General features: G+C 40.3%; 1 protein-coding gene across 2 annotated transcripts; it reads right to left on the bottom strand.

Annotated features, from left to right (window-relative positions):
• Positions 1-5,776: 5,776 nt before the first annotated feature.
• Positions 5,777-11,259, bottom strand: LOC145820253 (nuclear pore complex protein NUP107-like). 2 transcript variants are annotated; one of them, XM_082915354.1, is made up of 5 exons: positions 11,060-11,259; positions 7,941-8,082; positions 7,068-7,228; positions 6,743-6,859; positions 5,777-6,118 (listed from the first exon to the last, which is right to left on the bottom strand). In XM_082915354.1, exons 1-5 carry the CDS (start codon positions 11,060-11,062, stop codon positions 6,050-6,052), a joined length of 492 nt encoding a protein of 163 aa, XP_082771480.1. In that variant the 5' UTR covers positions 11,063-11,259; the 3' UTR covers positions 5,777-6,049. The 2 variants fall into 2 exon arrangements, with proteins under 2 accessions (XP_082771480.1, XP_082771481.1); XM_082915355.1 differs by having other exon boundaries at positions 7,068-7,177.
• Positions 11,260-27,610: the final 16,351 nt, after the last annotated feature.

Below are 27,610 nucleotides of genomic sequence, written 5' to 3'. Positions count from 1 at the left end.
AAAAACTTTAACGCACTAGGTATTATTAACTAGTATACTCGTTAACTTGCTGGTTTTTTTTCTTTTTTCTTGTTTTTTAGTCCAAGTAAATCAAAACCCTTTGGCATTAAGGTCTTCCGTATGTAGTTCAACAAGGCAACCATTGAACTCATGTATTGCAGCTCATCAAGATTGCTATTTCCAGCGTTTCACTTTGAAACTTTAAGGTTGTGTTTAAATTAAGAATTCTAAGATTATGTGGATGGGGAGAAAAATAGATAGGGAAGGGAAAAAATTTAGCTTCTATTTCATACATTTTTTCCCTTATTTTTTTTCTTTCCTTCCACAAGTCTCCCAAAAATCCTTGATCCAAACGCACTCTAAGAATATCCTCATCCCAAGTTGGGGTAGCAATCATGTCATGTCATGTCGTGTCATCACGGGTTCGTGTCTAAAACACCCAACACTAACATGATACACTAAAATGATCCATTTAATTAAACGTGTCAAATATCATAACATTGACCTAACCTACTTGAGGTCGTGTCAATCCGAACATGACACGGCTAACATGATTAGTATTAGAATTTATTTTAGATTATAAGCAGTTAGTACAACCTAATTCAAGCAAACTTGTTTTAAATCACATACAAGGGTAACTTATTTAAATATTTACACCCACAACATAATATATAGAAGAAAATACATTAAAGTGTGAATAACTTAAAGTAATTGCACTTATATGGAGATCCAAGTTAGAGCAATGTGAGAAGTGTATCCCATGCCACATATTTCACGTGCAGCTCGTTACTCTTGTATCACTTTCATTGGTTTTGTATGTTGGTAAGGTGATTGTGGGGGGAGCCATCACATTTGTCTTGATTTATGCAGTTTATGCATTTGTTGTTGCTGCGAATGAGATTTTGAGGAAACATGCTCGGAGGTTGAAATTGGTTGTTGTTACATTGTTGTTTCTTGTCAAAGGAAGTGCATTCTCTCAAGGGAACCAAGAGGATGACTCTATCTATAGTACGTTGCTTGACATGGACATAGAAAGTGATACAATCGTGTCCCGTAATGCATTGCTTCAGTAGATGTGGGTGTCAAATGTCGCAATATATTCAAATCAGTCAGCTAAGGTCTCTGACAATGAAAGTCTTGTGTGGGGTTGGATTGATGATGGCATAGAAACTGAGCACTCGTCATTCTCATGTTCTAAACTAAGTTCGATAACGGAGTTGCCTTTAAAAGTGCCACGCCGGTTGACAATTCCTCTAGTTGAGGAGGAATCTTAGTCAAAGGTCTCTACATTGTAGGCAGTGCTTCACTTGCTCCCATTCTTTTGGTATTTCTCTGGAGGACTCAAGACTCTAGGTTCTAAAAGCAGAAAGGTTGCTTATATGCTTAGTGTTTCCATTGGTTGTGCACTCAGTTTTCTTGCATTTCGGTACGCTAGATCACACCGCCCACCTTAGAAGTTTTTACTTCCATTGGTTTTGGGTGGATTTTTGATGAGTAGTGTTTGGTTCTACATGATTGCAAATGAGTTTGTTGCTCTGTTGGTAGGATTGGGTGTAATTCTAGGGGTTAATCCATCAATCCTTGGATTAACTGTATTGGCATAGGGCAACTCGATGGGTGATTTAGTGTCAAATGTTTCATTGGCAATGAATGGTGGGGATGGTATGTAGATCGCCTTGTCTGGATGCTATGCAAGTCTGATGTTCAACACACTTGGTTTGGGGATCTCAATGTTGCTTGGAGCCTGATCAGAGAAACCTGGCTTGTACATTGTTCCACAAGACAGAAGCCTCTTCTATACTATGAGATTTCTCATCTCAGGACCTATCTGGGCACTTGTTGTTTTACCAAGGAATGATATGCGTCCTACCCGGAAGCTTGGAATGGGCCTCATTGCCCTGTACTTGATATTTCTCCCTATTAGGGTAATCAGGGCCATAAGAATCATATCATCGGCTGGTCTAAGTTAACATTTGATGTAGTGAATATTTAGGAAAAGCAGGTTAACTACAAATATTTTTGAAGAAGATGATGTGTATTTTGTCTTATCTATTATTGTCATCTTGAAGTTGTTTCTCACCAAGGACTAGGAGGAGAAAAAAAACTCATGATCATGATCAGTTACTGTACCTGCAAGTTGGAAATGAGTAATCAATTGTTGTACAGTTAAATTCACTACAAGAAAAAAAAGGGTATGGCAACGCTTTTGTATGCTTTATTCTGATTTATAATTGCTTGTTTTGTACAAAGATAAGGTGATATATTTTGAATTTACAATCATCTGCTTTTATTTTGTGATTTCCCTGTTTTAGTATAATTTGAAAATCAAACCAAACATGAAATTTGAAAATCAAATTTGAACATTAGAGGTAAGTAGTGTTCTGTTAAAATTCTGTTAGTTTCACTAAAATTGCAAGTGCAATCTTTCTCTACTTTTAGGATTTTTGTAGGTTAATTAATGACTTCATTTTCATATCAGAAAATGCTTATGCTAGAGAACAGATTCTTCTTATTTGGAAATTGGATTGGTTGCTTAATTATTATTTGGGGGCGGAGGGGGGGGGGGACTTTTTTGGGTGGTTAAAATTAGTTGGATTTTTGTTTGTTAGGTAAGTAGTTGATATTGTATTATTGATGAAATTTTTTGTTACTTCTTTGAGTGGTTATATATCTGTTTGTGATTAATTAGTCACTATTATTTGTATAGTGTAGGCACCTGAATTTCATATTAGGTGCAAAATCAAACTTCAAATTATAGTAGTGTTCTTTTGGCTTCCATTTCTGGTAAGTGTTATTCTTTTGTATTATAGTAGTGTTTATGTTTATTTGTATTATCTTCAATGCCTGCTTGCTCACTTTGATCTTCTCTCATCACTCAAAATTTTGAATGAAATTTGTGATTTGAATATGTATATATATAAGCAGTTATGAAGTTAATAATCCAGATCTGAGTATATATTGCAGATATGAAGGGGTATGAGTTTTGGAGTGGCCCCTTGAATGAGTTTTGGTTTTGATTAGCCTTGGATCTATTATATTGACTAAGTGTAACTTTTTCCAGTGATGAAATTGGAGGACAAGCAAAGTTAGAAGGGTCAATAGTGTCCTTGGTTCAATGAGGTGTGTATATTTTGCAGTGTTTAATTGATTTATTTATACATATATAGCTGATTTTTTCTTGTTGCATTTCAAAATGGCAATTTTAATAAATTTGCACTAGCTTATAGATGGGTTAGTTCAAAAGCTTGAAGTTCCGTAAATTCTATTAAAAAAAATTAAACTAAACAACATTTACTTTGTTTGGTTTTGAGTGATTTTGAATTTTCAAAAACAGCTCGAGTTTTTTTATTTTGTCTATTTTTTTTCTTTTTAGACGTACCTAACCTATATACATCTAAAAAGTAAAATATTTGTAATTTTTTTAAAAAAATTCAACAAATACAATATATATATACTGATTTTTAATTTTTTTTTTTATGTAAGTGAATTTTTAAAATATTTTTCATAAATATTTTACTTTTGAAATGTGTCTAAGTATCTAGATTAAGTGAATCTACAAAGTAAAATAATTACATAAATATTTAAAAAGTTCACTAAAAATAAAAAATAAAAATTCAAAAACTATTTTTAATAATTGTTAATCAAATAGAGTGATTTAAATTCTCAAAACAATAAATTGTGGATCTGTATTTGATGGAGTCTCTTAACTTTTTGATGAGAGTAATTTATATTAAACAAAATATTGATAAGATAACTAATGTTTTTTTAAAAAAACTTTTGATAGTTTGACGGGTTCCTCGAACCCCATCAGTTACTATGCGGAGTTGACTCTGAACAAGATACGTCTCCACTATTTGGCAACGATGGTGGACATTGATCACATCGACAACTACGATTGAGGTGGCGCTGCTCTAGTCACCCTTTATATATACGCGAGTGTTGTCATACGTAGGTGAGAGATGACCATCAAAGGGCATTAGAGATGATGGGAGAGAATTTGCAAAAGTCTACATTGAAACAAACACATGACACGCACTTTGATCAGCTGCCCGCTATGAACCATCAGTGACAAAAGTCTACACCTAGTAATCTGTCACATTAGAGAGAGAATTTCCAAGCATACAGATATCACCATTATTATAAACATCAGCAGTAGATGTTAAGGTATTAAAGCCTGCTCTAAACATGGGAATGATCTTCAAGTAACGTTAGAGGTGAGCTCTTGAGCAAGAAGATTTGCTTGTAATTGTGTCATATTCATGCCTTTAAACACATAACTATTTCTCTGACGCAAAATGGCCCAAAGAATAGCAATGGATTGGACAATAATTTCATGATCCCAAACCTTCTTCATCTATTGTTTGAACCAATCCAGAAAAAAACATGGAATTTCCTCTAAAAAAATTCAAGCCTAATGAAGAAGCTCGCCAAACCAGTTGAGAATACTGGCATTCAAAGAAATAGTGATCCAAAGTCTCTATCCCTTTATCACATCATGGACAACTAGGCTTAGTGGAAACTTCTCCGATATAACACCTATCGGACTGAAAAGATACAATAAAGCCACTTCTATAAAAAAGCGTCCACTTAGGAGGTTGTCTAAGATTCTACAATCACTTTCAAATGAGATCACCAGATTGGTGACGTGTACCCCTACGTATAAATAAAAAGAGGATTAATTAACTTACCATATAAATAAAAAGCGCGCTGCATATAAATAAAAAGCCTTAATGATGTATTGGTCAAATTTAGTAAAGCTGAAATAATTTGATCTCACGAAGGCACGACCGGTAAATGAATAACCCTAATATAATCTATGCACTCCAGTGGAAAGAATACTCGTAGACGATCGATCCTCCAAGCATGATTTGGAGTATCAATGAAGTGAGATAGATTCAAGCATGTTGGATTATGAATAGTTGAAATCCATTGATCCTCCAAAGAGGATTAATTAACTTACCATCCCCTACCACCCATCTTATCTCCGGATTTAACAAGTCTCTTCCTCATAAATTCATTTCCATCCCCATGAAGCATTGCTCTTGACAGTATCCATAAGAAAAGATTGAGACGAACAATATTTCCCTGACAAAACCTTGGAGAATAGAGATTTAGGGTCAATCAAAATCCTCCACACATGTTTGGCTAGAAGTGCTTAATTAAAAAAACTTAAATATAATCATCCCTTGGTCTACTAATTATAAACGCCAAAAACATTTGATAATTATAATTAGCAGACCGATGAATGACTTAAAACTGAGCTTTTTATTTAGTTTTTGTGAATTATAATATGTTAAATAGTCTTCAGTCTCTAATCTAAACATCAATGAACTATTTTTGTATTTTTATTTCTGTGTTTCAATTTATATATGTAATTCATGGTTGGGATGCATATTTAATATAATCTTTTGAAAATCAAAATAACATTTCAACTAAAATCACAAGAAAAGGGCATGTTTTACAAGACAAATCAGTTCTTTTGATAACTAATGAAAATGATAAAAACATGGACTTCAGAACTTTTAATGAAATAAAAGTGAGAATTTTACTAAACAATTATGCTTATGATAATTAATTTTCACTGAATTAAATTTTTTTAAATTGAAAAATGATGGTAATTTAAAGGGGAAATATCATTATAATGTCAGTACAAAAAATATTTTCAATTTAGCAGTTAAAGTTAATTAAATTTTCTTTTGATATTGCAAGGTTTCCACTAAATTAATTTTTTTTTCCAACTATTCATTAAAATGGCATTTCCCTTGTTTAGTTGGAGTTGGAGTAATTACTACATAAACTTATGAAAGTTGGAGAGGGAGCTCAACAATCAATTAAGAATCAACAAATACAGGATCTCAATCTACCTACTGCGTAGAAAAGAACTACCCAAAACACGCCACTTAAAAAAAAAAATTAAAATAAATAAATAAAACTTCAACCCTTCATCCATTCCACAAAAATACCACTGCATCAGCAGAGCATTACACTGCTACTAAATCAGCACCTCATAATTAAACCCTAAATCAACACCTCATAATTTACACACAAATCAACAAGGAAGTTCCTCTCCAAGCTCCAATTTGCATATCCAGTATTCTCTCTCTAATAATAAAAATTCCTGGACAAAACAAAACAAAATTATCAGCAAAATCAATGGTATTTAATTGTTGTATCAACCAAAATAACGACTAGTTACAATACAAAAATGGATTATTTGTGGGACCTATATAATTCTCAAACTCATGAAAAATAAAACACCTTTAATCATTCAGGCGAATTTCTAACACAGTAAGATTATGGCTTAATTATAGTTTTAGTTCCCAAATATGAGTAAATTGGAACAATTGTTATACATTGGGGACCCAATTGACACAATTTAAACATTAAGAACCAAATTTTTGTACATTAAGGACCAAATTGACACAATTTAAGTATTGAGGACCAAAATGACAACACTTTTTGGAGACCAAAAATGTAATTAAGCCTAAAGATTATAGTAAGGCCCTAATCTTGGCAACTTTACCAGAAACCAAAAAAATAATAATAATAAAAAAGGGTGGATGGACAAAATTTAGGAGGGCAACACTATTGCCAAGGAAAAAATTATGTTGACAAAACTGCCATCCAAGTCAATTCTCCTGTGAGGGAAGGTCAACTATGACTACGAAGAAGAATGAAAAGAGAAAATGTGATAATAGCCACCCCAAGCAAGTAAAGACTCGTTATCTAGATAATAGATTACCTGCAATTGTTGCTGACTAAATAAATGGAGAAACCCAGTTTCAGGCGATGCAACTAGTTCAATGAGCTCATCATGGCTTTCAGGTGGATTGCCCGACTCCACGAGCGAAACAGAAACCTGTGAATTTAGCACGAAACAAAAACTAAAAACTACTATTCTTTACTACAGATCCTTTGTTCCTCTTACAAATTTCCTTGAGATTGCAAAGAAAAATATATATTATTTTTAAAAGGAAGAAATTGGCAAAATGGTAGAACGTTACATGGTAAACCAACCAATTTGAAGAAACACAAAAGGACTTCCGGCTTCCAGAAAACAACTTTACCTGCATACATCTAAGAGTAACTTCTGGAATGCAACACCTTCGACAAAGGCCCCTCACGATGTATGTAGCTGGGCCTTCCGGGGAACCATCTTTGCTTGAATACCAGGCATCTAATTGTAAGATCTCCACTGTTACACCAGCTTGAAATCGAACAAGCTCTCCTGCATTCATACATTATATAACACAAAAGAAAGTCGTTTTAAACAATACACAACCTATAACTAGCGGCTCACATCCAGGTTTCGCATTGTGTTTACATCTCCATTTACTAAATACCATGTAGGACAGGACATGTGATGTCAAACAGCTCCTAGTAATTCCTGTTGGATACCTTGCATTAGACTTTACCCAATCCGAATATAGAACTGAATTGTATTTGAGCAAATTTAGACAAGGACATGAAGGTATTGGCCAATTTGTGACAGAAGAGCCAACAATCCAACTGCCAATATCCGTTTTTCAAGCAACGTGCAGAAAGGGCCAAGAAACTTTTGTAGACTTTCAAATTAGCATGTTCCACTATATCTTCCGTCATCCTTTGTATTTTAGTTACTTGTAAATTCTATTCAACACATAAACATGGCATGATTTTTTTGGAAACAAAAAAGTATTTAATTAAAGCCACAAGCTTGCAACTCTGTATAAATGTTCATATATACATATAACAAGCTTTTATTTTTTCAAGGTGTGTTTGGATGTCCCCTCAAATTTGATTAGTTCTATTGCAATCATGTGGAATCTAAAGTAAAAGTTGATCACCTAAAAAACTGAGCCATCAAGTAAAATAGGAGTCTTCAACCAATACCAGTTATCAGATTTAAGTTCCAAAATAATGAATTTTGAAAGGATAATGCAGTTACAACCATCCCTTACCTTTAAAGCCAGCAGCAATCACTGTAGCAAGAATACCACCATCATTAAGTTCATGTGGACCAAGTCCATCACCGTCTGTTGCCAAGCAGCGAAGAACAACCTCAATGCAGTAATTGTCTGTTGATGAGATAGAGACGCTCACCTTCCCATCAAGGAAAAATGTCAGAGACAAAAGATGTGTGTGTGTATATATATATAGAGAGAGAGAGAGACCTAACTTAAAAAGCTTATCTGATGAAAAATAGTTGGCAGAAGCAAATTTTAGATATTACATAATTATATCCTACATTACCTCATTAAACTTTGTAGATTATGCAGGACTTAAGTATCAAGTGATTCATAAACAAATCAATAGATATTTAATGGTATTGTTTCAGGAACTGAAAGGTTTAATTTGAGTTGTGGTCAAAGTTTTTAGAGGCGAATGTGTAACTTGAGGTTTTTTTTTTCTTTTTTCTGGCACCAGGCTGTCCGGGTCAAAGCCCGACTAATTCCTAGGGGTGCACACTCCCTCGGCAAGGAGTTTTCCGCAAGTGGACCACGGTTAATTCAAGGGTTTTCCTAAGAGGTTTCCATCCTTGAACCTTGGAAGGAGCACACCCCCCAGACCCAAGGCCTTGCCAACAAGCCAACCCCTTGGGGTTTAACTCGAGGGGACGTGAAAGCCTTAAGGCGTTGAGGCATAAGCATTCAAAATTTAAATTTTAATATTTAGTTATTAAATCAAATATTTTAAATTACTAAATAAATAAATAAAATTATTAAAATATAAAAGTGTAAATACTTTTCTCCACAAGGCATTAAACATTTCATTGTAGAGAAGGAAACCTGCCTTCATTAAAAGTGAAATTAATATTCTTAGCTTTAGTGATTGAACTTCTCACTTGAACATTAACTCTGTTTTTTCTTGATTGATCATTTCCTCTTATAGAATATAGTTGCAAAAACGGTTCTTTTTATTTTTTGCCTTTTTATGTTTGTTTCATCTACTAGATTAAGTTTACCAATAGCCTAGGGGAACTTCTTCTTATGCCCTCATATGCTTATGCGCAAAAAATGTACAAGGCTCACCTAAGGTGCATGCCATAGACTGTGATGCGCAACCCTTTGGAAAACGTAGTGTAAAAATCAAAACCTTGATACGTTTTACCTTAGCCTCAAGGCGAGGTAAACATCAAGGCGAGCCTCAATAAAGCCTTTTAATATTTTGGTTGTTGTGAGAAACCCAAGAAGTAAGGATCCAAACAACACAGGAAGTTCCAAATAATTAGGATACAATCACAGCCGAGTCCTGGCTAATTATCTATTTAATATGAAATTAAAAACAAATTATTCATTTTTTTACATAGCAAAATTTCTATTTACTATATGAAAATAATAACAAATAGTTTATGTTCTACATATAAACGTTGAAAATAATTAGGAAGAGAACTTAATGTTTTACTTTTAGAAGTCACAATTCACAAACAATTTTGAAGTTGTAAAGGTTCAAGGTTCTAAATATTAAAAAATCCAACTGATCAATAAATATGTAAATCCATACTACTCATTATTCTCTGAACTTTTCAAAAAACCTCAGGTTCACACTATATGCATCATATTCTATGAAGCACGGACACTTCATCTGATCTAACATATCAGTGTCTAATACGTCTGGGACACAAACATGTTCGGAGATGCGGCAGATACGTGTTAGACACACCCTCTCCTGTGTCCCATTTTTTTCACTTCTTTTGGTTGTTGGACACACCTCTGACATTCTCTGGACATGCGTGTCCCTTTCTGGAACAATCCTTGGACAAGACGATGGGCCCCAAAAAAAAAAAATCACTGATTTTGTTCATTCAGCCTACAGGAACCCTAGATCTATGATTCAAAGAAAAAGTAGAACTAATCATATCAGCATAACTACAATTAATGTTAAAAAAAGGAAAAGGCAAAAAAAAAAGAAACGTACTTACCTGGGTTCAGCTTTGTCTTCTTCAACACATCTTTACTTTTTTATTAGGGTTTGTAATCTTTACATCTCACCAAACGGGCTAGGTTGCAAAACTCTCTTTTCTGTTGGTATGTAGTACACCTATTATGGGATTTGTTGGGTGTTCTATTCTACATTTCCATCTATCCAATTCATTACGCAAGGCTTTGTCTTTGGATCTTAGTTGCGCAAAGCGGGGGCGAGGGAGAGAGAGCATATAGAAGTTTCTAAGGTAGGAAATGCCTATGGAAGCGTATATATATTTCATATATTAAACGCATAAATATATTATAACAATTAATTTTCTACATAGACATAAAATATGAATAAGAATTTGTGATTGACGTCAATTATAAATTATTATTGTCAAGTATGAATACACATTATATAAATAGAAAGTACTATCATTAGTTTAAGTTGTTTTTCTTTTGTTTCTTTGATATTTGTACATTTTTCGTTTCTATCTCAGTTGAGAGCAAGTTTCTTCCTTGATGGAAGGGAGTTTCTTACTTGGGAGCACATAAACATGTTTCTCAATAAGAAGCGTCACCTAAGTAGAAGTTTTTTGCTACTCAGATTTGGATATCATCAAGCCCATCATTTCAAAGGAGGATGCATGGAAAAAAAATATTGCAAACAAAAAAATAAATAAATAAACAAATAGTTTATTATTAAATAAAAAATATCCAATAAAAATGAAAAAAAAACAACTCAATATTAATTTAGTATTTTCGAAATTCATGAATATTGTAATATATATTGCATATAAAATATATAAAAATGTCTCTTTCACGTGTCCATCGGCATGTCGTGTCTTGCTTTTTTTAAGATTGTTGTGTTGGCAAATCCGAATCATGTTGTATATTTGTCACGTGTCAAGTGTCTGTGTCCACGCTTCTTTAGATCATAATAGATGGACCTAATCATGGATAAAGAGTAGTGACCTTCGGAAAATAGTGCACCTTAACACTACGAGACTATCCCACTAAAAATAATGCAATCAAATTTGGCATATAGATCCTTAAGGCATAATGAAGCACAAAAGTGTAAAGCTATCCTCAAATTACCAAAAACTAATATACCATTTCATTTGGCTCCCATCCCTCTGAATCATATGACAGGACGAAAGGAAGCAACATACCATGAGCTGGCGATTTAAGACAACTTCCTAGCTTACTGAAGAATAAAGGGCACTCAGTAGTGTTGCACACGACGTGGCATCCGGGCACATACATTCACCAGAAGGCAGACAAAGCATTGCAATGGCATGCAATTCTAGGAACAAAGGTTCTACTGATTCATAAACATGATCTTCAGTGGGAACCAACCATGGATTTTCTTTTCCTAGTGTGGGTACTTGCATCAAGCTCAATAGGTGGCAAGCCCCACGGTGCCACATCACCAAAACCCCACCTACGTGGCAGACCAATAAGGCACCACGTTTGACATGTCGTATGTCTGATACATGGCGAGCCCTATGGGCGCCATGTGCCAAGGCAACCAAAACTATATGCTTAGCCTAAGAGGGAGCATATATACAAGCCCAAATATATCTAGCTATGAATAGCCCTGCAACAGGCAGCACCATAGCCCCGCAGGGCCCATGGTCCTTCATACCTCGCTGTAAGGCCAAACAACAATACAATCAGCCCCGGCTCACTTGGACTTGGATTGATAAACAATGGCTCCTGCGGCCCATTCTCCTACTTGGTCACTTGGAAACGAGCCCTTGGCTCTCTTAAACACTAAGGTGGGCCCTGGCCCATTTATCTACTTGATGCCTGGGTTGGGAGCAGGACCCAGGCACTACTGCTCGGGATCATCAGAGGATACTGGACTGGCGGCTGAGGTCATGGGATCGTCGAGATGGTTGACTTCTTGCTAAGACAACACTATCTCGACCAGGCTTGGAGAAGAGGCAACAATCACCTTACGTTCATGTCATCCGATGCATATACGAAACGTTACTTTCTGCCTGCCATGAAACGTTGCTCTCCGCCTGCCGGCAAGCCACAGACGGCAGAAGGGCTTATATCACTTCTGGCAGAGTTGAGGAGAATGAGCCACCTGTCTAACAGTTTCCTTGGGCTCCAATACTCCTACGGCCTATATAACGTATCGTATATGCAGCGAGAAACAACAACAATACAACCAAGTCTCATGCTTAAACACCCTCTCATATTTTACATTAGTGTTCAAAGGTCTATCACTGCCAACCTCTCCCTCTCCAAGCTTGCCTTGACCTCCTCCTCTCCACCTCCAGTGATCTCAGGCCATTAAAGTGCCCGCCATCTTTCCGGACTACCTCTAACCACACCTCTCACCCACATTATACTCTGCTGGGGAAGAGTGGTGCTCGCTTCACATGGCGCCCAAAAAGAACACTGGAACTAGAATAGAGACATCCCAAGGTGGCGGTAGGGAGACCCTGGCGGAGACCTCGGAACACAACTCCGGCGGCTCTCCAGAAGAACAATCCTCCGAACCGGTCATAGCGGACCAACTACGTGCGTTGACTGAGAGCGTCACTTTTCTTCAACAGAACCAACAACTCTTAATGGACGCCCTACTAGCCTTACAAAGGGCACCTACAGTTCCATCGTCGTCCAACCCTCTTGTAGCATCATAAAATGGTGCTCCGCCATTAGCCCAGAATGGCTCGGAGGCCAACCTCGCTACGCAAAACAACTTGCAAACCCAAACGGGACGACAAACGGTCACCCCGCTCCCTCCGTCAGCTCCCAGCCAAATACCCCCACCGCAAGTTGGATCCGTTAGCGGAGCTCCCGTCTCAGTGACTTCCACTGGCTCTCTTGCTCTCCCAGTGGATCAGAACCCTTCCCAGCTATTAACATTGGAAGTAGTAAAAGAACACATACACAGTCTACTTCAGACAAACAAAGGCCACATCCCTGCCTCCCCAGAATTGGACCTCCGTCCCCCTTACCCTATTCACATCGCGAGTCTTCCATATCCGGCGGGATATACAGTACCCAAGTTTGTTCGCTTCAACGGACGAAAAGGGAACGCCAGGGAGCATGTTTCACGCTTTCTTGACGCCCTTGGAGCTCACCGAGAGAACCGAAACCTCCGCATGAGGGAATTCTCCAAATCCCTCACAGATCGAGCATTCTCGTGGTATGCTAACCTCGCTGCTGGCTCTATTTCTTCATGGGAAGACTTGGTAAAAAAGTTTTATATCAAGTTCTTCTACGTTGAAGAAAGGTTAACCACCCTTCATCTTATGAGGGAAGCACAGCGACTTGGGGAGGACATCCTCGGTTACGTCCGCCGTTTCAGGGAAAAAGCAATAGACATTCAAGACCCGATGGAAGAGCACCAATTGCTGTCATTGTGCATTGAAGGAATGCTCACGACTTATAAACTCCAGCTGGTTAACCACCACATCTCTGACTTTTTCGCTTTATGTGCTGCGGCCCAAAACATAAGTGAAACAGTAAGATCAGGGGCACGAATGACAGCACCACAACCCCACTCATGGCGACCAACAGCACCTCAACCTTCCCCATGGAGGCTTAACCGACGCAACCACGCTGTGTATGTAGCCAAGGGCTCCTCTTAGGGAAGAGAAGACCCGCAGGCAAAAAAGAGAAAGTTCGATCAAATTCCCCCGCCATTACCTATCTCAGTGAATGAGGCACAAGCACTCCTCAATGCCTGGGTAGAAGATGGAAAAGTTCACCTCCCCGAGCCAAGGCAACCTGTTAACAAAAAGGATCAAGCGCGGGCAGACTATTGCATATACCATTGTTCCGTTAAACATCCTACTACGAAATGTTGGGCACTCAGATCGCTAGTTCGAAAAATGATGTCTGAAGACGCTTTGGAGCTACCTCGCCAAACAGAAGATGTCTTGAAAGATCCTCTCCTGCGCCATAAGGATAAAGGCAAGACGGTCATGATGCTTTCACATTATGACGAGACGGAAGAGCCAATGGTGTGCGAGCTCTCTGAACTCCCAGCTCCCACTTGTCCGGACTTTGAAACTAGACGTGTGATAGCACTTAAGAAATCGACAAAGTTCAAGTGGTTCTTCGACCAATTCGGCCTGTCTAAAGCAACACGCTTTGAAGCCACCAAGGCCTTTTTAAGACTTGCAGAGCAGAATGGTGAAACGTGCATGAGTGTAAGCGGATCAGTAAGGAAAGTATTTCGGGAAAGTATTTCGGGATAACTCCTTGGCAATAACCTTTACCGAGGCCGACAAACAAGTACCATTTCCACATAACCGCCTCCTCTACGTCCCAGTATTCATCAATGGGATGGAGTTTCAAAGAGGATTCATGGATGGAGGAGCTTCACTCAATGTGATGCCTTATTCTACTTTCCAGGCAGCTGGGATCCCACAAAAGCACTTAGTTAGACAACCCATCTCCATCACCGGTTTTGGAAGCCAAAAAATTAAAACCATAGGTCATGTCCAGTTAGACTTAGCAGTGGGACCGATTCACTCTACTACTAAGTTTCATGTTATAGAAGCAAAGACGACCTATCAAGCTCTCCTAGGGAGAACTTGGCTTCACAGATATGCTGCGATTCCGTCCACCTACCATCAATGTGTCAAAGCAATCTACAACAATGAGGTAGTAGCCATAGCTGGCTCTCAAAAGCCTTTTCGAGTAGATGAAGCTCACATGGCAGATGCAGTATTTTACAATCATGTCGATGAAGATGAACCTCCCCTGCCACTTCGAGGAACTCCTATACCTGACTGGGATGACCTCTCTGAAGAAGGTTCATCACACCTCGTAGAAAGACATTCACCAAATCTGAGCCCTCAAGAAAGCTCCCTAAAGTCACCAGGTTTCAAACAAAAGATGGTAGAGTGATATACCGTTTATGACGGTGCGAGGGGTTAGCAAATGTTACCAATGCCGACCCCCAGCTAGACGACGTAGCAATTGTCCATCGTGAACTAAGTGGAGAAGATCACTGTTGCTACACCTTGTCTGCGCAGGCCCAACGCCCGCCAATGGAAAAGAATAAAAAAAATAGAGACAAGAAGAGCAGAAAGAGAAAAAAAACTGTGGCTTTTCCAGCAACGGATAAACACCCTGACAAATCCCATTGTCCTGAGGTAACTCATTTGGATGGAGCCGAAGGCTCAAAAGTTAAACCCCTCAAGGCAGCCATTTCATCTCCTAACCAAGTCCCCGCCAAGCAAGATGGATTGCAAGAAGTCCGACCTGCTCTGGAGTGTTTACAGGATGGTCCTAGGCCCTAAAAACAAGAACCGGAAGAAATCAACATAGCCTCTGAAGGAGAACCCAGGCGTCCTATCTTCATTTGCAAAGATCTCCCAGTAGAACAAAGGAGGCCCCTCATCGAGTTGATCAGAAAATATTCAGACATTTTCGCATGGACATATGAAGAAATGCCAGGATTAGACAAAGATGTTACCATGCACCGTCTGAACGTCATCCCCCTGTCTCGCCCAGTCAAGCAAGGAGTAAGATTTTATAAGCCCGAGGTGGAGCTCAACATCAAGGACGAAGTGGTGAAGCTGCTTGAAGCAGGGTTTATTAAACCCATCCAACATCCCACCTGGCTTTCTAGTATCGTCCCAGTTATCAAAAAGAATGGTCAAATTCGAGTGTGTCTCGATTTCAGAGATCTAAACAAATCTTGCCCCAAAGATGAGTTCCCACTCCCAAACATAGATACCTTGATTGATTCAGCGGCGGGGCACCATATGTTCTCATTCATGGATGGCTTCAACGGCTATAACCAGATCAAGATGGCCCCAGAGGATGCCCCAAAGACGGCGTTTCGCACTCCTATAGGTAACTTTTTCTATATTGTATAGCCTTTTTGATTAAAAAACGCGGGAGCAACATACCAGAGAGCTATGACAGCCATCTTTCATGACATGCTGCACAAATCCTTGGAATGTTACATTGATGATTTGGTAGTGAAATCCAAGGAGGAGACCAGTCACCTTAGAGACCTTCAAAGAGTCTTTGAACGCTGTAAGAAATACAGACTCAGAATGAACCCGCTTAAATGCGCATTCGGAGTCACTGCCGGCAAGTTCCTTGGCTGTATCGTTCATCGCCATGGGATAGACCCCGACCCAGCAAAGGTCGCCGCCATCACAAATATGCCACGACCAACCAATCTAGACGAGTTGAGAACCTTCCTTGGTCGGGCATCTTACTTGAGACGGTTCATCCCAGCTATGGCCGAAATAACACAACCCTTCAATTCATTACTAAAGAAGGACGTCAAGTTCATTTGGAATGAGGAGCACCAACAAGCATTCGAAGGAGTGAAGTCAGCTTTAATTTCCCCCCTCTCCATGACTCCTCCTCAGCCGGCAAGGCCCTTACTCCTCTACATCACTTCCACGCCGAAATCAGTAGGAGCTCTGCTCGCCCAGGAAATTGACGGACTCGAACGACCCGTGTACTTCATAAGTAGAGTCGTCCAAGGAGCTGAGATTCGGTATTCCCCCATTGAGAGGCACTGCCTCGCCCTAGTCTTTACCGCTAAAAAGCTCCGCCATTACCTTCTTTCTTACCCCATCTATCTCATGACCAGAAGCGATCCCATCCGCTTTCTCCTCACTAGACCAGCGCTTTCCGGCAGGCCAGCTCGCTGGCTCCTATCACTAGCAAAATATGACATCACTTGCAAAGCTCCCAAGGCCATCAAGAGTCAAGCGCTTGCCGACCTCTTGGCTCATTTCCCTAGTGGAGAACATGAACCGCCTTCGGATGAATTGCCAGGAGATGAGTTCCAAGCAGCCGAAGTAAACACCGAAGGAGAATGGAGCTTGAGTTTCGATGGATCGTCCACCTCTAAAGGAGGAGGAACTGGAATAGTCCTTATTTCCCCAAATCAAACCGAAGTCAATTTGTCATATAAACTGGATTTTAAATGCTCTAACAACGAGGCAGAATACGAAGCCTTGATATTAGGGCTTATGGCAGCACTCGACCTAGGAGTAAGTCTCCTATGTATCAAAGGCGACTCTAATTTGGTGGTTAAGCAGATCAATGGAGACTATGCTATCAAAGAGCCGCCTTTAGCCTCGTACAGAACCATTGTCCAAAGGTTGACAGACAAATTCGACATGGTAAGGATAGAATACGCTCCTCGCTCCAACAATCGACACCCAAACGCCCTCGCTACCTTGGTTTCTAAAGTAGAATTTGCGAAAGAATCAACTAAGACAGAAGTACTGCAGCGCTCCATGCCGTGCTCAGTAACAACTATTTTTCCTGAAAAAGAACCCGCCGACTAGAGAGCCCCAATCATCGATGAGCTCCGCGCCCCCTCAGGTAAACTACCTTTGTGCGAAATCAAACACTTCACGATTTACCAAGGAGTCCTCTACTACAGAGGGCCTGGGGGTCTGCTAGCACGATGCATAGACTTTCCCGAAGCCAAGTCTAAGCTAGAAGGGGTTCACAATCGTTCTTGCGGAACAGAAGATGTGAGCCTCTACAGGAGGCTATAACGACAGGGATATTATTGGCCTACTATGGCCAAAGAAGCAAACGACCTTCAGGGAAAATGCACCAAATGCCAGGAATTCCCTCCAAAAGCTGAATGCAATTTCGCAGAAATCACCTCCGACTGGCATCAGGTGTATATAGATTACCTCAAAGAAGCATCATTGCCGCTAGATCGCTCTGCAGCTGCAATAATCAAGAAGCGAGCTTCGAAATTTTTTTTGCAAGAAGGGCAACTTTTCAGGCATGGCTTTGACAGGAAGCCTTTACGTTGCTTATCGGGAGCAGAAATCCATAAAGTTTTAGAACTTGCTCATGGGTCGGAGCACCAAGGCGGAGCCAAGCTATTCTAACATCTTTTGCATATAGGTTATTATTGGCCCACCATGGAAGCGGGCGCCAAAATATATGCCAAACCCTGCAAACCTTGTTAACTCCATGGTAACCTTATTCATGCACCAGCCACCGATCTGCATAGTTCGAGCTCACCATGGCCTTTCCACACATTAGCTATGGATCTTATTGCCCCATCTCTCCACCGTCAAAGGGACACATATGGATCGTAGCGGCTACGAAGACTTACACTAAGTGGGTAGAAGCCATCCCCCTGAAGAAGGCAACAGGAGCCGCTGTCTCCAATTTCATTCGAGAATTCATTATATGTCATTTTGGTATTCCTAGAGTAATCCTGTTGGATAATGGGACCCCTTTTGTCAACCGCCAAGTGGGGAAACTCTTAGTCTCCTACGACATCACACACCATAAATCCCCTTACTACCCCCAGGGCAATGGACAAGCTGAAGCAACCAACAAAATACTCCTTAGAATCCTTTCAAGGACTCTCAAGGATTATCAAAGGGACTGGGCACATGTGCTTCCAATGGCGCTCTGGGCATACAGAACTTCCAAAAGAAGACCAACTCAAATGACCCCATTTTCGTTGGTATATGGCACGGAAGCCGTCCTTCCAGTGGAAATCGCCATACCCTCAGCTCGCATGGCCCTCCGAAGTGGAACCAGCCCATACTCCAAACCATCAGATTTAGAAGTCCTTGATGAAAGAAGGGACAAGGCCCAGACTAATCTTAGAGTTCACCAGAGCCGTATAGCTAGAGCTTATGATACTTTGGTACATCCAAGACAGTTCCAAGAAGGTGATTTAGTATTACGGGCTGCACCTCATGTCATGAGGGGAACATCGACCCACAAGTTCACACCCAAGTGGCAGGGTCCTTATGTAGTAAGGGAAGTCAATGAAAATGGCTATTACAGAATTTCCGAGCCTGACTCGCATACCCTCCTGAGCCCTATCAATGCGAAATGGTTGAAGGCTTACCATCCTTAGAAATTACCCATTACTATATAATGTACTACACCAAGATGTATTGTGCCCATTTGGGCTTCTTCAATGAATATCGTCCTTTTTCACACTTATTTTAGCTATAATCACAAATAATAAAAGATGACGCTTTAACTCTAAAGTCAGCTCCATTTAGTGGTTGAAAATTTTCAATTACAAAAAAAGAAAGGAAGACCCAAATCTCCAACATACAAAAAAAGTTTTAGGCTATAAAGCTATCATATACTATAAAGCTATCATATGCTACAAAGCTATGATCCAACTAAGTCAAGACTCTGGAACCCTGATCTTCTTCTTCTTCTTCACCCGCCAATCTTGCTTCAAGAATCGCTTTCTTTTCTCTCAAGTTAGAAGTTGCCAATTCTGCTTCATTCAAAGCTTTATGTGCTCGCTCAAAAGATAGCTTGCGTTCCTCCTCCACTCGTACAGCAACAACCAAAGCCTTATCTACCTCGCCTAGCTCAGCCTCAATCATCCTCCTCCTGACCTTGGATTCGAGAAGAGATAACCAATCATCCAACCAACCCACCTCCAATCTGTTAATCCATCCATCCCGAAATTCGCCCAAAACAGCACGTTGGGCCAACACCTCATCAAAAGAAGCTGTCTCTGGGGATAACTTGTAAAGCTCCTTAAGGAATCTCCAAAACCATCCAAAAAATAAGTCCGAAGGTAAGAGCTACCCAAGTGCATGAAAGTGGTCGGTTTATAATGAAGAACAAAGAGCAGTTGAGGAATTAACTCTGCTTTTACCCCGACAAACAACACAGCTGGATCCAGTAGCTTTTCCTTTCCATCGATCCCTTTAAGAACCACACTGCCACGGGGAAGATGAATAGGAGAAAAATCTCCATCAGTAGCATGAATGAGGGAATAATCTCCATCAATAGCTGGTAGTGACTGTTTTTGAAGGCTACTCCCAATATCACTTGCATCCTTTTGAATAAAGCCAAACAACTCGCGTACGAGCACACCACCCAAGTCTGAACCAGCTGAAACAATAGGCGCGTTGACCCCAACTTCGGAGCTCGAAGGAATGGTGAGCACATTACTCTCCAGGCTCGCAGAGTTCGTAAAAGCATGCAAAGAAATGGGCGCAGAAGAACCAATGCCGCATGACAAGCTCACGGATGTACTGGCACCTCTAACTCATGAGCTAAGCACATCGCTATGTAAAAAATTACAACCACCTTCAAACAAGCGAGCAATAGGGACACCACCTCCAATCTTGGCCGGCAAAGGAACCAATGCATCCCTAGAATTTGGTGTATCCAACAAAGAAGGCCTAGCACTAACCATGTCACATCCAATATCGTCTTCAACATCGTCTTCAACATCATCCCTTGCCCCCATAACCTCAAGACTCTGATCCGAACCCTCTTCATCATCCTCTGAATTTTCTACATCGTCCTCAACACCTATGGGCAAGACTTTATGCCGCGCCAATTTTATCTGACACGCGCCAGCCGACCCCTGTAAACAATACAGGTATTTTAATACAAACGTATTGGAAACGCCAAAGACTCACAAATAATTCCAAAATACAAAATATGAGTTTACCTGTGACGAATCAATGGTGTCAGTCGAGCAACCCCTCGCTTGGCGGGCAACCCTGGTTTTAGTAGGCGGATATATACCTCTAATCTTTGGAGGTACTCTTCCAGGAACTGGAACAAGAATGGAGGAAGGGGGTGGCCTTTTACGCTTGGCACTAGAAGGTCGGTCAGGAGAAACTATTTGGGTTTGTTCCAAAGCAATAGTCACCTTAGATAAGCGAGCCAGTGGGCTGAGTTCCCCCCTATCTGCAGCTGACAAGCCCCGCTCTCCGCGAGCCATACATAACTCAGGGTCATCAGACGGAATGAGCTCAACATGGACGGGATCAAGATCACTACTCAAGAAAGCCCGAAATAATGCAAGATTGAATCTCTAATACTTCTTCCAACTAGGGGTGGTTCTGCCAATTCTACCCGTACTTGCTAGCACAACTCGCCCCCGACGCCTTAATTCTTCTGAAAGAAAATAGTATACATATAATTGAATACAGTCGGCGGCCGAAGGTGCAGGAGAAGGAAGATGTTGAGGAACCCCTTGGTCCAAACCAAACTGTCGAGCAACCCTCAAAGGATTATAGGCCACCACACCGTATGTGCCATCCAGAAAATAAGGTAAATACCCAGAAACGGTGCTAAGAACCATCACTGAATCCGCATCTCCCAAATAAGACACACCCAGCTCGAGAACAAGCTCGCAATCATCTAGGCGGTAGGCAACGGTAGAAGATACTCCACAAACTGGTATGACATAAGGACGAGCAACAAACTTGTCCTCAAAATCAAAAATGCTGGCCAAACTCCCCTGTACACATCCCTCAGCCCACCTAGCAGAACGCGGCTCCCTTTCTTCAATGGAAAACACCTTTGGCATAGGGGCTAAGCTAGGAAATCTCTCATACAAAAACAACTGCAGAAAGGTAGTAGGGAGGAAGCTGGTAACATCGTATCGTCCTTTGGAACGATCAATACCCTCCTGATACATATCTAACCTCCTATACAGCCCCCCCAGAAATAAAGGAGCCAATGGAATCGGACGGCCGGAAGCAAGAATGGCAGCAAGAGAAAAGAGGTCATGGCAGATACCGTCTTGGGGTCTACCAATCAAGACGTACCGCAACAGCCAATATGTAATGAAAACAGCTAAATGCTCAATACTCCCCTACTTGTCCCCTTCCATCCCTGGACCTATGAAGCCATCCTCCGCATTTCCTTGCACCTGATGGCTAAGATCTCGAAACCAGTACCAAAGCCATCCCCCGAAAGTGTTTTTTGGTCGTTTTCGTGATCGAGATGTTACTAACACTTTATTTTGATAACGACTCAATAACTTCCCTGCCGGTGCCACGGCCTCCTCCAATCTCCCAACAATAGCCATCTGGCTAAGGGACAAACTATCTACGCTAGGGTTCACCGATCCAAGATGCTCTAACCCCGTCAAAACAACTACATCCTCTAGAGTAGGGGTCGTCTCGCCCCACTGTGCAATAAAAGTATGAGAACTTGAACTCCAACGTGACAATGCGAACTCCAGCCAAGATGGCTCCCGCCTAATCCGCATACACTGAGAAATGGCAGTGGCAATCTTAGCTCCAGCAAGCACCTCACAATATGAGGGATGTCGAAAGATAGCTACGCTCCAGACATCAAAGTCATCTTTGGGCCCCGTATAATCCTCAAAAGCTGGAAAAGAATACGGATAAGTGCCCCTCTCCACATGAAAACGTTACTCTGGAGGAACAAAAGCTTCAACCCCTTTTTCTGGCTCAACCCCACCAAGAAGGAAATCAGTCGAATCAGTCGGGACCCCGCTATTGTCATCAAATAAATCCACCCTCGCCCAAAACAAATCCATGGCACCAAAGAAAGGTGCCCTACACCAATATTCCACTGGAGGGACGTTTGGAGGATCCGTGTCCTTCTTGGCCTTAAAAAGATTTTTCTTGGATTTACCCTCTTTTGACTTGGAAATGCCAGAAGAACCTACTAGTGATTGTTGCGCGCTGCGACGGGACACAACACTTTCCCCTTTTACTTTAGCCATATTACAAAAGCTCGCCTTTCCTGCATCAACACAAGATTCACAAATCAGAAATGTCATTCACTTTTGAGGTGCATTTTTTTCAAAAAAAAAAAATTGCAAGTCATCTTCCCCTCGCTGAGGCACTATTTTGAATTAGGCCTTTCCCTCACAATTCACCTCTCCCTCGCCTTCCACATATGTTTCTATCCCTCGCTTAAAAAAAAAAAAAAAACCATATTTTGGATAGCCCCTTTTCCTTCATTATTTTATTTTCAAAAAAAAAAAAAAAAAAAAACTCTTTCCCTCGCTAAGGCTAAGGCACTATTTCGGTATAGCCCCTTTCCCTCGCACAACCAAACCCATATTTTGGATAGCCCCTTTTCCTTCATTATTTTATTTTCGAAAAAATAAAATAAAATAAAATAAAATTTTGAGTTAAACACAAAACTCATATTTTGAAAATAATCCCCTCCCCTCGCATCACAAAACTCATATTTTGAAACACTCCTTTCCCTCGCATAACAAAACTCCTATTTTGAGATACCTCTCTCCCTCGCTAAGGCTAATCCCATATTTTGGATAGCCCCCTTCCCTCGCATAACAAAACCCATATTTTGGGATAGCCCCTTTTCCTTCATTATTTTATTTTCGAAAAAAAAAAAAAATTTTTGAGTTAAACCTCTTCCCCTCGCTAGGCCTCTATCCCTCGCATGCCTCTATCCCTCGCATGAAGTATACCTTCATTCCAATTCCCCTTTCTCTCGCTTTCCACATATGTTTCTATCCCTCGCAAATTTTCTAACTATTTCCACCGAAAAAAAAAAACCCTATTTTAAGATAGCCCCTTTCCCTCGCATAACAAAACCCATATGTTGGATAGCCCCTTCCCCTCGCACCCTTCCCCAAAAAAAAACCATATTTTGGATAGCCCCTTTTCCTTCATTGTTTTATTTTCAAAAAAAACAAAAAAAAACTCTTTCCCTCGCTAAGGCTAAGGCACTATTTCGGTATAGCCCCTTTCCCTCGCACAACCAAACCCATATTTTGGATAGCCCCTTTTCCTTCATTATTTTATTTTCGAAAAAAAAAAAAATTTGAGTTAAACACAAAACTCACATTTTGAAAATAATCACCTCCCTTTGCATCACAAAACTCATATTTTGAAACACTCCTTCCCTTCGCATAACAAAACTCCCATTTTGAGATACCTCTCTCCCTCGCTAAGGCTAAACCCATATTTTGGATAGCCCCCTTCCCTCGCATAACAAAACCCATATTTTGGGATAGCCCCTTTTCCTTCATTATTTTATTTTCGAAAAAAAAAAAAAAAAAATTGAGTTAAACCTCTTCCCCTCGCTAGGCCTCTATCCCTCGCATGCCTCTATCCCTCGCATGAAGTATACCTTCGTTCCAATTCCCCTTTCTCTCGCTTTGCACATATGTTTCTATCCCTCGCAAATTTTCTAACTATTTCCATCCAAAAAAAAAAAAAAAAACATATTTTGAGAAAGCCTCTCTCCTTCGCATAACAAAACCCATATATTGGATAGCCCCTTCCCCTCGCATAACCCTTCCCATAAAAATAAAAAAAAAAAAACCATATTTTGAGATAGCCTCTCTGCCTCGCATAACAAAACCCATATGTTGGATAGCCCCTTCCCCTCGCATAACCCGTCCCAAAAAAAAAAAAAAAAAACCATATTTTGAGATAGCCTCTCTCCCTCGCATAACAAAACCCATATGTTGGATAGCCCCTTCCCCTCGCATAACCCTTCCTATCAAAAAAAAAAAAAAAAAGACCATATTTTAAGATAGCCCATTTCCCTAGCATATCAAAACTCATATTTTGAGATACCCCTTTCCCTCGCATAACAAAACAAAACCCATATTTTGGGATAGCCCCTTTCCCTCGCATAACCAAATCCCCCCTCACTTCATCTTTCTTTCACGAAATTCTTTTTTGTAAAACAAAAATAAATAAATTAATTAATTAATTTTTTTTTGCTCCTTCCTCGACTCATTTTCTTATACTTCCCGAATTTGTTTCATGGGCTTCATCTTTATAGCTCTCTTTTATTTACAGTCCTCTATTACCTCATCAATTTAAAAATAAAATAAAATTAAATAGCCCCTTCATTATTTCATTTATTTACCTTATTTTTATATTTCTCCGAATTCCTTTAGAGCTTCCCTCGGTTCAACTTTTCTGTTTACAACCTATAAATCATAAAACAATAAAACTTCATAACTCTCAATACAATCCTAAAATTTTGCCATATAGCTCTCCCACATTTATTCTAACAGTTTATTTTTATTTTTCTAAGCATACATCTCTCAGTATTCGTTATTAATAACTTTCCAACCTTTTCACCCTTTACCTAATTAACATTTTATTATAGACCTCTCCAATTCTCCACAACACAACCCTTTTTTTTTATTGATTTGCCTCATGCTAAAAAAAATATATAATAATAATAATAATAATAATAATAATAATCATAATAATAATAATAATAATAATAATAATAAAATATAAAAATAAAAATAAAAAATAACAAAAAAAAATATTTTTATTCCGTGGCTCACCTCTATTTTTCAAACAGCCTCCTATTTTCCACAAAACAACACTATACATATATATATATATATATGAATCTATATATGAAAACATACATCAAATTCAACTGAGCAACACACATACCTTTCAAGCTCGCGGCAGCGCCAATCGCGATGAGCTACGCCAGTGCTCGCGGATCTTCTTCTTCCCCTTCCTGGTTCGTTGCTCAAGATTCACCCATAGCAATTTCCCTTAGAAACCTAACTTTACCGAATCAAACAAGATCGAACCCAGCCTTTCCTGCCGATGGCTCACACACAGGTTCTTCGATCAAGTCCCAAACAGAACCCAGCCCTAGCAGCCAAACCAGAATTAGAACTCAACTTCCGACAGCCCAACCGCTTGCTTCGCAGCCCATCCGCGACACAGCATTTTTCTTCCCTCCTTTATCTCCCTGCCCGACTCGTCCCTTTTCCCCTTTCGCGACTTCGAAGTTCAGTTCCCCAACCTGCAACCAACAACACAAAACTCTAGCCACTCTCCTATACCCAAAATCCTAACCTCCACTATCGCAATCTGCTTCAGTCCCAGACAGCATGCAAATCGCCTCACCACTGCTACACCACTCCACACTCTCGCGACCCACCGATGACAACCTCTTGCTCTCTCTAAAAGCTTGAATACAGCAAACGCAGCCCACCAACTTTAGAGAGAGGAGGAGAGGGAGTATAGAAACCCAGAAATCAACCTGAGAGACTGTGGAACCCCTTTTTTTTTTTAAAAAAACGGTACATTAATCAAAACACAAAAACGAAAACCCAGCTACGGGTAACCAAGTTTATAACACACCCTTCTGTACAATGGGTAAAAGGAACAAACAGAGATCCTGATTCAAAAAAAAAAAAGTATATATATCTATATATATCTGTATATATATAGAGTCCTTATTTCTCTAAAACGGCAAGCTCACTTTTGGAATGGTTCGAACAAGTTCAAGTTATACCCAGAATATACACACAAGTTTGTATACAGGTATACTGTACATTCCCAAGGAAAATCCTTAAACCAATCAAAAAATTCTCTTTGCCTGTTACAAATAAAAAAACCAGACTACAACAAGACTCTCCAAAAAGCTATTACACGCTGCCATGGCAGCTCCCATCAGTAGCCTTTAATGGTCTGCTCTAAAGCTACAACTCCAATTGATGAGTTGTCCTCTCCATAGATCGCTCCTTCCTAACAAAAGCTGCAAAAGTCAATAAATTCACCCCCTCTTTCCCGTCTTTATAAGAGAGCACAAATACAAGACAACAACACACAAAGCGCAGGCAAATTCATATCTAATTGCTAACACTCCCCTTTCAACCCATCCTCTCTAAATGGCTTCCCGCGGCCAGGGGCACCGAGATAACTCCGTTTGGCGGCCGGTGAACAAGGCTCCAAACCTAAGAGGTCCAAGCTATAGAGCTTCAAGCTCCAGCTCTAGAGCTTCGAGCTCCACTCCTACTCACCGCCGCCGCCCTGTGTGTGAGTTCTTTCGAAAGATGGTCTCCAAGCCTCCATGGCAATTCCAAGATCAACTATTCGATTCCCCTTGGATCCAACACCCAATATCTGCTCATACAATAGTAGAGGTGCCGGAAGAATTCCGGGGTAAAATAAGAGGATGGTACAAGGCACTAACCATTCCAGAACTTTACACAATACCACTGTCCCATACTTGGTTTTTGCTAAACCAAGAAATCAACCTCACTCTCCAGGGATCCACCTGCCAGGCAAATCAGGTGTTAGTCCCACATTTCGAGAGGATTCGTATCAACATCCTCTGGCAAAGACCGACAGAGAGAGATCTAGACCACCACATCTCCATCATGTCAGCGCCATTGGAAAACCCAAATGAAGATTTGGGACTTGGATGGGACATAGATAGCCATACAGATCTCAACATAGGAGAAGAGAGCGTTTCCCACAGTGCTCAGCCAAACATCCCGCTCAACATTCCACTTAACATCCTCTTCTTCAACACTGAGGGTGTCGCTCGCCCCAACTTCCTCCAACACTACATGCACCTACATTCTAGCAAACGCTTCCACCTCGTCATCATCACAAACACAAAAAAAAAGAAGGAAGCGAGGCCCAGTTCATGAGCCAAATCATGGGCTTTCCTAACACCAAGACCATTGCCCCCCCTCCTAGTGGCATGGAAAGGGTGAGAGGCGGAATCTGGTGCCTATGGAACGAAGCCGAAATCTCCTGTGAAGTAGTGGAAATTCCCCGGAATCAAGCCATCGCCCAACAAGCCCACATCTTTATCCGGCCAGCTCGCACCGGATGAAATTTAAAATGTAAACTCTCCATGAGCAATCCAAATGCCCCCATTATATCAAAAGCCTAATTTTAGACGACTCTATCTGAATACTTGTCTGCATGAGTTAATATTTTTCAAAACTTTTTAACATAGTCATGTACAAATACTCTCATTAGTTATAAGAGCATCTGTACAGGGGGGCATTATTGTGGGTACTTGCATCAAGCTCAATAGGTGGCAAGCTCCACGGTGCCACATCACCAAAACCCCACCTACGTGGCAGACCAATAAGGCACCACGTTTGACATGTCGTATGTCTGATACATGGCGAGCCCTATGGGCTCCATGTGCCAAAGCAACCAAAACTATATGCTTAGCCTAAGAGGGAGCATATATACAAGCCCAAATATATC

This window comes from Camellia sinensis, chromosome 2 (genome assembly GCF_055761805.1).
Source record: "Camellia sinensis isolate YWXY chromosome 2, ASM5576180v1, whole genome shotgun sequence".
NCBI lineage: Eukaryota > Viridiplantae > Streptophyta > Magnoliopsida > Ericales > Theaceae > Camellia > Camellia sinensis.
This window is presented reverse-complemented; position numbering and strand designations above follow the sequence as displayed.

What these genes read in the sequence shown, in the direction of transcription:
- LOC145820253 (XM_082915354.1), bottom strand. An exon ending in TTACTCTTAGATGTATGCAG is followed by an intron (nt 6,860 to 7,067) that starts GTAAAGTTGTTT and finishes CTAAATTCACAG; the next exon opens with GTTTCTGTTTCGCTCGTGGA. An exon ending in TTAGTCAGCAACAATTGCAG is followed by an intron (nt 6,119 to 6,742) that starts GTAATCTATTAT and finishes TGTTTTGTCCAG; the next exon opens with GAATTTTTATTATTAGAGAG.